Source organism: Telopea speciosissima, chromosome 2, assembly GCF_018873765.1.
Source record: "Telopea speciosissima isolate NSW1024214 ecotype Mountain lineage chromosome 2, Tspe_v1, whole genome shotgun sequence".
Classification (NCBI taxonomy): Eukaryota; Viridiplantae; Streptophyta; class Magnoliopsida; order Proteales; family Proteaceae; genus Telopea; species Telopea speciosissima.
This window is the reverse complement of record NC_057917.1, coordinates 63,444,676-63,457,605: the sequence shown is the minus strand read 5'-3', so window position 1 is coordinate 63,457,605 and position 12,930 is coordinate 63,444,676. Positions and strand designations below refer to the sequence as shown.

Sequence of the window (12,930 nt, the reverse complement as noted above, 5' to 3'; positions counted from 1 at the left end):
CACCCAGGCACGGCCTCACACCCAGGCGTGGTCTCGCCCAGAAGCGGCATCTTGGACGCAAACGTGATGTACATGGACATCGAGACGGCTCGTCTATGACCCAATTGTGTCACTACAGACTTATGCCACCACTAGGACTTTGGGTCACCACTTAGAAGTCATGTCACCCAGACGGATTCAAGCACCAATGATGTTATCACCACATGCGAGTATCTATTCGCCAAGGATCTTGATACCACCAGGACACTCCCTCCCGCTGGGAGATGGTCAATCAGGATAGAGCCCTGCTATCCAGGGCATCTATCCACTCAACGGCACACTCGCCATCAAATTGGGACTCTCCATATCATCATACTCCACTATAAAAAGAAAGGTACACCACCCTCAGAGGGGACATTTAAACTCATATTGAATTCTACATTCATCTGTTTGCTCAGGAGATCTAACTTTGGAATTGGAGAGCCCTAGGCCGGAACCACACCGATTCTCTCTGGTGACCCCTTGGTCCTCTTGTAGGTGACGGCACTCGCAGGACCGCTCAGCGATTTTTTGACGCAACAAATATGATTCCTCAAATCATGGCGGAGATATATATGCTTTGTTCCGTGAAACGGAATTCATAATCGAATCAACCTTCATCGATTCTGATTTTGATCTTAGATTCAACTCAGAAGTCAGAATAGACCTGAAACCTAGAAAAGAAAAAAATTACTACAGTACTCTAGCACAATTGGATTTTGGAATCGATATTGGGCTCAATCGATACCGATAGTTACCTATCCGGATTGGCCCATATCTTCGGATCAGACAGAATTATCCCTATTTTTATCGATCCATAGAAGGATACCGATTCCTCAAAGCATGTTCCCACATTGTAAATCATTGGAACATTCTGATAAGACTATTGGGTCATTATTGGGCTGGTAAATCCTTTTTTTTTTGTTGTTTTGATGAAAGTGTAATCACACAAACAACACATCAATCCCAAAAGGTTAACCTGTAAAATCTTTTTTTGTCCCCAACAAAATAAACATACTGATTAATCGGATGTCATTTCAACAATCAACTCGATTATGGTTAACCCGACCCGATTCATTGCCACAAATTACAAAAGCGAGAAACACACACAACTCGTCCCCACCGTTGAAAATTTTCCACCAATTTTTAAGTTGAATGCCCTTTATTTTATTTGTAATGACATTTCCACCCTTGTCATGGGTGTTTTCTAGGGGAGGGGGTGGACGGGTCGTGGTGCGATGGACTCCTTTTGTCAAGTGGTTGGGACTAGGGAGTTGAAAACTTGAAATCGCTAGAAAATGATCCTCTCCAACTTCAACTCTTCAATCACCAAAATAAACGGCGCGGAGAACTTGGACATGTATCCTTAGGTGTTGATAGATATTGGGATGTGTGCCTAAATTCTCCTAGTCGTTGGATGAATAATTAGAGAGGGATTGAAAGTCCAAATAACTGGAGATGATCTGAATTTGAAATCTCGTGCACTTAAACTTTAGGTGGCAACACCTGGAGAATGGATCATCTGCACATATAGGTAGGTGAATGTACATGTTAGAGGTAACCACTTGTCTTTTTTGTTTCTATTAATACCCTTATTCCCCTTATAAATGGTAAAAATGGGATAGGTGGTACCTCTACCTCTGCATGTACATACAGAAGAATCGGATTCCAACACTTGTCCTATTTGTATTTAAAAGATGAAGTGTATATGGATCATCTACATGTATCAATCGGTGAACGTATATGTGAGAGCCAACCACTTTTGCTATTTTTGTCATTTACAAGAGGAGAAAGGGTTTTTATGAAAATAAAATTAAAATGTGATTGACTCTCATATTCACCTGTTGGTACGTGCAAAAGAACCAAACTCAAAGATGAAGGGATCCGAATCCTATCCAGGGAGCTCAGCACCCAAAAGAGTGCCCAAGGGGCATCCAAGGGCCCTATGTGTGCGGCACAATCCAATGACTAGATGCTCCCTAGGCATGCTGAGCTCTCTGGAGAGGAACTCAATTCAAGATGAAGAGGGTATTTATGAAAACGAAAGGACAGATTGGCACGTGAACCGTATATTCAGGTGAACGTAGAGGATCTGAACTTGTGGTGCGGGACCATTTTCCATTCTTGACGGTATTGCGTTGTAAATTCCCTCAATGTCAGACGCGTTTGTGGATATGTATGAATATATGGTGGTTGTAAGTTGCGTCAAACTTGATCGTGAAAGCAAGAGGTAGTGGGAGTGAAAGAAACACTACAGAAGTTGCTTGGAAACATCCAATTCCTGGCAGACAAAAGGTTTGTTCCTTTGTTTAACTTATATAAACTGTGTTTGGAAGCTGAGAAAGGGCAAAAAAACATAATAAATAAAAATGACAAACGAAATAATACTTTATGGCTAAAATGTAGCAGTACGCGCGTAAAAATAGCTAGATAGTCCGTTCTTCAATTCGTTATGATCGATTTAAGTCCATCCAATCTCAGCCATTGAACTACTTACCTAAGACCGGCTAAGACCGTACTCTCTCTCTCTACCTTCCTCTCTCCCCTCTGCAACTCTGCTAGTGCTAACCCCATCTCCTTCCTTCACCCTATACCATTTCAGTTCCCTTCCCCGCTATCTCTCTCCCCCATCCCGCCTCTCCATATGCCCCTTCCCTCCCCCCCCCAACTCTTCTCTAGCGTCCCAATCGGGTATTATGGCCCCACACAGTTCTGTGGCGGCAACTGCATCCGGCAGAGGCTCGGCGGTGGTGGAGAAGGCAAATCTGATGGGTTTGGCGTTGGTGAAAGTGGAAGCAACATGTTGAGGTTTTACACAAACGACGCCCCGAGCTTGAAGATCACTCCCATCGTCGTCCTCGTCATGAGCCTCTGCTTCATCGGCTTCGTCACCGCTGTCCACGTCTTTGTCAAGCTCTATCGCTACAGAAATGGTCCTGGAGGTTGACTTCTAATTTCAGCTTCCCGCCTCTTCCAATTCTCTCCATCTTCTTCAACTTTAGGCAGTTAATTTTCTTCATACGGACTGATATAATCCCACTCCTTCTTTAATGTTGTTTTCAACAATCTCATCTCCCCAGAGTCTCAGTCGCCACTTCTTGTTTTTGCACGTAATTTATTGGAAATCAATCGATCCAGTTTCACATTTCATTCAACCTTCTCTACACCGGGGAAGAGTCGTCGGTGGCTCGTCACCGCCTTCTTCCTCTTATCAAGTAACCACACTCTGTTTCTGCAGTTAGATCCCTTTAAAATGTTTTATCGTAACATCCGGGAATCAATGTCTATGAAAATTCAAATAACGGTATAGATTAATCTTTTACTAAATCTACGGCTACAATTAAAGATAAGGGAGATTAGGTTGGCGGTTCGTACGTTCTGCTACCACCCACCCATAATTTATTTATACGTCTTTGGCAGCTCAATTATCAAACCAGTGGAATCAATCGGTTTTATAAGGATTTATTATTTATCTATTTGTGATGAAGAAAGGCTAGGTACGGGCCAACCGTTTCAACTGTTTTGTCTGAATCGGATTTCAGAACATTGCAGGCTAATGAATGAAATCAAATGTACAACACTCAAGATCAGGGATTGAGATATCGGCATGGGGAACGGTATCGTTCTCTGTCGATACCAATTCAGTACTGGTATCGGTCTAGATCGATCAATTTTACTTCTATTATTTATTAAAAAAATCGATTTTTTTTGTTTGATTTTACCCTTGATCTGATACCAATACTCGACTCAGGATCAACCTTGGTATTCGGATTTGACGATGATTCCGGTGAGTAAAGCAAGTAAAGTAGAGCGCAGAGAGAGAAAATCTTTTCTTCCCTTTCTTTCTTTTTCAGATCGACGAGATGATGTTCTCAAATTCTTGCATAAAGTTGTGAAAGTGCCCGGGAGGGAGACACTGTAACTAACCTAACCGGATTTATGCATGTTTTGTTTAAAATATGTTTTATTTGAAACCTAAGCTGATCGATCGGTTTTGGTCTATTGTGACTAATCACTGTGGTTTGATCTAAGAATAATCTAGATAGACACGTAGACTTTTGCATTATTTAAAAGTTGACCGTTGGATTGTAATGATGTCATATGTCACTCTCATAGACCTGGGCAGGATGATGGCCGTAGAAGATCTAAATCTATTATATATTGTACCAATGTATTGAAATAATCCTTACCAAAAAAAAATTGTTTTTGAAATAATAAATGTTAAAAAAAAAAAATCCTTAACGATTGTACTCTATTTTTCTCTCTTTTTTTCTTTTAAAACTAACAAGTTGGACAAATAAATAAAAAAAAATCCTTTTACAAGAACAGATTTCTCCCGGTTATGTTCGAAAGCCAAGAAAAGAAAATTGAATTTGAGTAGAGAGATGGACACATAACTCAATGATTGTGTCATCACATATTTTTTTCTTATTATATTTTTCTTTTCTTTGCTTCCAAACATAGTCTGGATTGATGTCGACAAAAAACCTCTTTGCAACCAAAAAACAGAAGAAATTGAGACTTCCTTCACAAGCCATTATTTCTAACATGTTAAGCTTTAATTTCATTATTCTGGCAAAAAAAAAAAAAAAAAAAAAAGGGTGTCTACCAAAAATAGCTACATGTCATACTTAATGATCTGGATTTTTTCTTTTATAAAATATGTAGCCTTTTTCTCTAAAATATTTATTCTACATATGTTAAAATTTGATTAAATATTTTTTTGCTGGTAAATCTATTTGAATTGACACCTGATTATACCCTTTGTTCATACCATTTTTGCATCATTCATCGATCCGACATCAACCAAGTATTGCTATCGATGTCAACTGATATTGTTACAGATCGACCGGTTCACTAATCCAAGCTAGACTGATACCTTAAACCATGCATATGAGTAGAAGACAATATAGAAATCATATCTACAATGTTTAAGAACCGACCAAGCTTATACGTGGTAGCTATTAGAGAAAACCTAAATTATTTAAGGGTTGATGTTCTTTGTGCCGCAGCTTGCGCTGCACCCAAACACATGGGGGCAGCATTTCCACCACTCAAGGGGTAGGGTAATCATTTTGCCCACCCCTCATGTGTCTGGGCGAAACCTATGACCCTAGCTTAATGATCAAAATATATGGGGTCAACCATCTGCAAGGAACAAATCAAAGACCAAGTAGATAAGAGATTTATTTAACAAACCTCCAGAAGACATATGTTTCCTCAATCTAATTTTGAAATGGAGTAAGAACCATGTTTTCAAGATTATTAATTATAAAAATCTCATGTAATTAATCGTGTTTTATATTCTTAATTAGAAAAGGGACAAATCTGATGAAACTAACAAGAAGAAAGGGGAGAGGACTTAAAAAATTAAGAGGAATAGTAAAAGCATATGAATCCCTAGAAGTTTTTAGCAATCAAATGTAGAGTAAGAAAGGAAAGTTAAGGAAAGTGATTGAAAAACAATCTAAGGATTCAAATATATTAAGGAAATTTAATTAAAGAGAAAAATGAAAAAGATGATACGTGTAATACTATATGGGGAATATATTTTTAGTGGCGGTGAGTACATAACACATTTATAATTAAAAATCTAAAAACGTGATTCTTGGCTTTATTGAGGCAACATATGTCATCTATAGGTGAGTATACCAATTTATATACAAAAAATATGTGGAAGTCGGCAAAATAAAGTACTTATTTGGGTTTATTTTGGTCATGAAAAATATATAAAATAAAACCAAAATATTGCAAGCTTTTTTTTTTTTTTTTTAATTTATAATTTTAATCATGAACTATAAAATATTTTTTGACTTTATTTGTGGGGTCATCAACCAATATTCCAAGTATTTTTTGTGTGTAAATGAACTAAAATAATGCATTAATTAAAAAGAAGGAAGAAGTAATTTGGGTTGGGAATTGGGAGCACCCTCTTATTTCTTAATTTAGGTTTTCTCTACTAGTTATACTATATTTACCACGTGGAAGATGGTAGGTCGGTGAAAAAATAATATAGACATTCACACTGCCTTCTAATCATATATTAAGTTTCCATACAATCAGATTTTTCCATGTGTAAAATAAAGATTTAAAAAAAAAAAAAATGAAACATTATGCAAAGGAGAGTTTTTCCTCACCCACAGTGAAAAGGTTCTCTCAAAATCGAGGGTCACATACTCATATATATTGGATTGCCGTGAGTGCAATGATCGAAGCATGCAATACGATTCTCAGTTATGAATCAAAGAAACACATATTGTGAAGAAGGCAATAGTAGAGTAGTGAGACGGTTTTCTTCTTTGGGGATTTGGGGCTCCACAATAATCAAATGTTTAGTTCTTTTTAGAAGTCTACTATTTGTAGACCCCTTATCCATCCATTAGAGAAAACGGAATTCCATTCTATTAGGAATCGCCCTCTTTATATTCTCTCCACATCCCTTGTTATACGTGATAACACAGACGTTGGAAGTGAGGCCAACGTGGCCATAACTCCAACATTATACTCCTCTTACTAGACAAAATCCAAAAATAAAAGTGGTCAGTAAAGAGATTCTTCATTCACCATCGGTGAGGGAAAACTCAATCCTTGTGCAAAGGAAAAGTCCAAGTTTTTAAGTTTGACATGTAAATATGTAATCGATTTGGAGGATAACCTACCCATTTGATGGTGAGAAGGATCCAATTAATAGTCCACATATTAGAAATAGCTGCCTCTCTTTTTTGTCCCCCTCTCTTCTTGGTGGCTAAGTATCCAAAGAGAGGAAGTAAGGAGTATGGGTGAACATGCTTTTCAAGTATTGCTTTGTTTGGACTCCTTAGTCATGCTCCAATTAATAAAAAAAATGTTCAAAAAAGTTGGGCAAGGCAGATATTAATCAAGCTATTTCCATTAATCCGATTATAATCCACAATTTTTGTAGGGCCAAACGGATGCTAGGATTGGTCCACCAACCAATTCCTTGACTATAATCATTAGTCCAGCCACACTTATTCGTAAGGATATGCTTGATGTAGCCTTTGTTTTGTCTGTTGTGTCTACAATTTTATTTCTTGTAATGTGATGATTTTGCCCACCCCTATTCTGAAAGATCCTGTCAATGGCATGTAAGATACTTTGGTCATATTCCGTTCCTTGGTTTTTAGTATTTTGTATCCACACCTTGTCTTTCTCATGCCTCCTATCTGAATGAATTTCTATTTACCAAAACAAAAAAGAAGGATCCAATTAATAGTCCACATATTAAAAATAGCTGACTCTGCCTCTCTTTTTTCCATGCTCTTCTTGGTGGCTAAGTATCCAAAGACAGGAAGTAAGGAGTATGGGTGCACATGCTTTTCAAGTCTTGCTTTGTTCGGACTCCTTAGCCATGCTCCTATTAACTTAAAAAAAAAGGAGAGCAGTTTTCAAGTGTGCTCCGCCAAGTGCATTCTCCTCCAAAATAGGGCTTTTCAGGGAAGAGATAGACAGATATTAATCAAGCTATTTCCATTAATCCGATTATAATCCACAATTTTTGTAGGGCCAAACAGATGCTAGGATTGGTCCACCAACCAATTCCTTGACTGTAATCATTAGTCCAGCCACACTTATTCGTAAGGATATGCTTGATGTAGCCTTTGTTTTGTCTGTTGTGTCTACAATTTTATTTCTGGTAATGTGATGATTTTGCCCACCCCTATTCTGGAAGACCCTATCAATGGCATGTAAGATACTTTGGTCATATTCCGCTCCTTGGTTTTTAGTATTTCGTATCCAAACCTTGTGTTTCTCATGCCTCTTATCTGAATGAATTTCTATTTACCAAAACAAAAAAGAAGGATCCAATTAACAGTCCACATATTAAAAATAGCTGCCTCTGCCTCTCTTTTTTCCACGCTCTTCTTAGTGGCTAAGTATCCAAAGACAGGAAGTAAGGAGTATGGGTGCACATGCTTTTCAAGTCTTGCTTTGTTCGGACTCTTTAGCCATGCTCCTATTAACTTAAAAGAAAAAGGGGAAGCAGTTTTCTGTACGGGAGTGTGGCCTACGCCAGCACTCCCATGTGTCTATATCTCTCCTCCTTAAAATAAGGGGGCAGAGGTGTCTTTTCACATGGGGAGGAGAGAGATAGACTCATGGGAGTGCTGGTGTAGGCCACACTCCCGGATAGAGAACTTTTTCCCAAAAAAAAGTTAAACAAGACAAACATTAATCAAGCTATTTCCATTAATCCGATTATAATCCACAATTTTAGTGGGCCAAATAGATGCTAGGATTGGTCCACCAATCCATTCCTTGACTGTAACCATTAGTCCAGCGGTCTAGCCCATAGTTAGTAAGTTTGGGTAAATAATAATATGGGAATGGATATGTACGGCAATTAATCGACCCACACAACAATAGTTTGTTTTCAAAATTCGGTGCAATAAAATGCGAACGACAATGATACAGTACGTGTTTAATATGTGTTTTAATACAATTGCTTTGAAATAGTACGACAGCAAAAATACGAGTATCTAAATAAAAAAAATCTCGAAAGTTTCCTTAAAAACTGTGATAATTCATTCTATTGATACTTATTCATTAAGAATAACACTCAACTGGCCACCAAAACTATTTAACAATTACATCACCCAACCATTTATAATCAATAAAATAAAAAAACATTAATATAAAATTTTATTACCCTAATAAAATAGAGAAACATATCAATTTGGATATAGTTTTAGAAGGATCGAGGGATTACTTTTCTTACAAGCTTTGTTATCATTGCTCCCTAGACCCTAAGTGTAAATTAAATCTTTTTCTTGAGATCCAAAGGACTACAGATTTAATTTGTGAAGCCAGTGGAGGGCCACCGTGACTTTGATCCCTTATGGACCATTATATACTAAGACATTGTTTTATCACAATATAAGTTAAAAAATGAACTCACATCTTTTTGGACTCTGACTATTTGTAACTGTTCAAAAATATATAGAGAGAACCCAGAGCTTTATTTAGAACAACAACGTGCAAAACACAAAGAACTCTCTGAAAAAGTTGAGCAACGGAAGCGGTTGAAGACAAATGGGAGAAAGTTGAGCAGCGGAAGCGGTTGAAGACAATGGGTTTCGTGCAAATTCCAGACAATAAAGTCACAAGCAATGAAGCAAAAGAAAAAAGAAGAAGAAGGAATTACCCTGTACCATGAATCGAAAACAATTAACACATAAAATAAAAAAAACTTACTTTGTGAAGAATTGCAGATCTATATAAATCTTACCAACACAAACACAATCAGTGAAAATGAGAAAGACAGAAGGATTAAAGATACCTAGAATTGATGGATTTGAACTAGATCAGAGTGCTTGAGAGTAGATGGTTTGCTAGAAGCCTAGAATGGGAGTCTTCGGGTGTGGGGGGTTTTCTCACCTGTTTTTGGGTTTTTAGGTTTTAGGTTTTAGTTTTTTATTTTTTTAATTAAATTAAAATACATAAATATGTATTAATATGACACTTAATACGGCAATTAGTACAGTTGTTCTGAAGAGTCGCATACAAAATTAAGCTACCTCATAAAATATGGTAAGAGTCGGGTTATTGAATTATACGGTCAGATACAACAATTAATATGCCAATTAATACCCGAACTTACTAACTATGGTCCAGCCACACTTGTTCGTAAATCGAAGATCACAATCTCTCCCCTACTATACAAAATCCCAAAACTGTCCTTAAGTGTCCAAAGAGTCTCATCCAAAAGCACTAAAGGGATGAGCGAAGAGGAAGACATGGATTAAAAAGGCAAAGGGAAGCATTTCTACCTCATGAGATTTTCTTTTCTATTTTCTTCTTTTTTTTGCAAAAAAAACATTTCCCACACGACTATTGAAGAAAGAATCTCCTTAATGGACACATCTAGTTTTGCCACATAGAAGAGTGATGTGGAAAATCTACCATTGGATTTCTAAGGAATGGTCTGAATAGGCCATGTGTCATATATATATTGGTAAGAGTCATGTGTCATATTTCAGCCTCAAATTCAATCATTTACTTCTCATTTATGTCTATGCACACCTCTTCTTATTGTAACCATTATAAGATTTCTCCTAAAATTTTCAAATGTTTTGTTGTATCACTTGACAAACTCTGTTTAAACTTAAATTTGACATGTAAATAAGGAACCTTGGGGTCTATTTGTCCACAAATTTTCAATCCAAATGTGAGGGATCTTGTGCCCATTTAGAAAACTCCTTCCTTAACATCTAGATATGAATTTAAACTGTGTAGGTTAATATTTGAAAATAGAGTACCCTAGGAAGTCAAGACCGAAGTGACTGGATCCATCAAACACCCTCTAAGGAACCATCCAAAAGTAAAAATTAAATAAAATAAATCCACTTTCGATCTATTCTCAATTCACAGTGAATGAATTCAGTAAATGTGGTGAATCAAGATTCTTATTTTTAATGGCTAAATTTCAAGTATTCTCAGAAATATGATTATCCCTATACTAAACAAGTTAAATTCAGTTGGATTTGTAAGTCCCTCAAACCTAATTTAAAGTGTGCAAATTAAATTGAATTGCATTATTGTTTTATGTGCGATTGATTGTCTTTATCTCAGATTGTTTACAATCAAGGACAGAACTGAACATTATGTTCATATGGTTGTCACATCGTATATTTTTAAAATGTGATTTCAAAATATAAATGTGAGTATTCATGTTGTATGTTTATCAAATTGAATCCTCCAATGTGCAGAGAGAGAGAGAGAGAGAGAGAGAGAGAGAGAGAGAGAGAGAGAGAGAGAGAGAGAGAGAGAGGCCTACCTGAACATTGTTGGAAGGGAAGGGTGAAGTGGCTCGTGGCTTCGAAGACTCGAATGAATTCACAGCTCTACTCCCTCCAAGCCTCCAACTCGTTCACAGGTTCTCTTCCCAGACTGTAGGGCTCGAAGACGAAGAGGGACGAAAGACGTAAAGACTTGATTGAAATAGGGCGAAAAGGGTATTTAATCTGGGGGTAATTGTGTAACTCAAAAGTCTCTTTTTTTTTTCCTTCAAATAAAAAAGGGAACACATTTAAAATGATTGAGCCAAATGAACCCATGTTTTGCCGTTCGTTTGAGCTCAATTTGACACAACGCGTTTTAAACAGCAAAAAAGGGGGACGGCGTTTTGTATGCATTTTAACTAAGTTGGAACCTGTCAGGTTTTCTATCCTGTACGGTTGTCCGGTTCCTCTCATAGGAGGGTGGAAATGAAGGTTTAACCACACCCGGACAGTGTGTTTTGGCAGGGGGTTAGGTCATTATTTCCACCCCTATGAGAGAAACCGTACAACTATACCGGACAGAGAACCTGAGAAGATAATGATCCGATAGATCAAAACTCAAACCTTGGCATTGCATCAATGATGCATATCAATGATGCGTAGTCAAATCAACTAAAAGGAACTAAACTTTAAAGAGATCCAACGATCAGCTATCAAGAGCATCCCAATATATGTCGGTTACAAATTTCGGAAAATTTGATTCAGAAGTCGGAACTCTCGTCCTTAAAAAATTCCTGGATTGAGTGGAACTCCCGCCCTTAACCCACTCAGCAATAAGTGGACCGCCAATATTAAAGAATGAATGATTAATTCTAGGATTAAGTTGAGATCAGGCTTCACTAATAACACCAAAGTCTGGCATTAACGCATAAAGTCTGGCATTAACGCATAAAACCAAGTAAATAAGAAAATAATAGTTGTCCAAGTCCCATTAATCCCACATAACGCTCCACCTCCAATTCCAAATTCCTTTTAAATTACAATGAAAAAGATGGTTCAAGTCCGTGGTTTGGACGGGAAAATGATGCAAAAAGAGCTGTCTCTTTGAACTTCAATGGCGTCGCCCCACTTCTGTCGGCCAATTTCTTGAATTTTGGCTTCAATCTGTATCTTCTAAAGCAGAACAGAACCCTCTTTTGTGAGTTTTTAGATGCAACTTGAAGGAGAGAAAAAAGCAGAGATGTGGATCTAAAGTAATTTATAATTGATTGATTTCTGTGACTTCCTTTGTGTTCTTTGGTTTTGAATCTTAATCAATGGCTGGAATGCTCCCTGGTGTGGAATGTGCTCGAAGAAGGCGAATCCATCAAGGAGGAGGATGGATTGAGTCAAAGTGCATAGCGGGTAATGGTCGAACAAGGCGCTCAGCTTTCTGTCTTTATACAATTAGCAGCCATGAAACCCATCTCAATGCATACTCCTCACTGGTATTGCTTCTCATGAACCCAATTTTCTTTCTCTCAGTATCTACTTTTTAGTTCTATAAATGGATTAATATGAGTTTTCAACACAAACCCAGCAAAGAAACACATCAAAACAGAGTTTCCAGGATGAGAAACTGGGAGGAGTGGCTAGAGAAGCTAAGGAGAGACTGGATGAGAGGTTAAAGTCACCAAAAAAACCAGAAACTAAAAGGTAGTTTAATTTGATTGTAATATTAAACTTTTCAAAAACAGTTACTTTGATATTGCTTTTTCATGTTCTTACTGGATAAGTAGTGTCATGAACTACAGGCAGAGCAGCAAAGAGAGTGGGAAGGGATCAGGTTCTGTTGTCCAGCTTGGAGATTTGCCAAAAGAGGTGTTCGGATTGAAGAAGAGTAGTAGCTCCGACGCCAAGAGATTCAGGTGGGCGAAGTTGGGGTGGAGGGCATTGGGTCAAGACGAGTGTGCAGTTTGCTTAGAACGGTTCAAGGCAGGGGAGACCCTTCTGCACCTGCCTTGTGCTCATAGGTTCCATTCCAGGTGCTTAGTGCCGTGGCTAGAAAGCAGCTCTCACTGCCCTTGTTGTAGATTGAGAATTTTAATTTAGTGTCTGTAACCTTGTAGCTTATCTATGAATTTATGGTTGTTCAAGCTTGTAGGTTGGTGGTGGATAACCTATGGTTTACTCA

At 37.7% G+C, this 12,930-nt stretch overlaps 2 protein-coding genes across 2 annotated transcripts in view; both read left to right on the top strand.

The window, feature by feature from the left end:
* LOC122652447 overlaps positions 1-12,930 on the top strand; it is a 38,934-nt gene extending 26,004 nt beyond the window's left edge. The window contains exon 3 of the mRNA XM_043846188.1: positions 12,877-12,930. The gene's annotated coding sequence lies outside the window, so the exon portion shown is untranslated. The remainder of the gene's footprint in view (positions 1-12,876) is intronic.
* LOC122652445 (probable E3 ubiquitin-protein ligase RHY1A) lies at positions 11,921-12,930 on the top strand. Its single transcript, XM_043846186.1, has 4 exons — positions 11,921-11,939; positions 12,069-12,244; positions 12,337-12,452; positions 12,551-12,930. The coding sequence occupies exons 2-4, from the start codon at positions 12,074-12,076 to the stop codon at positions 12,846-12,848; spliced, it is 585 nt and encodes a 194-aa protein (XP_043702121.1). The 5' UTR covers positions 11,921-11,939; positions 12,069-12,073; the 3' UTR covers positions 12,849-12,930.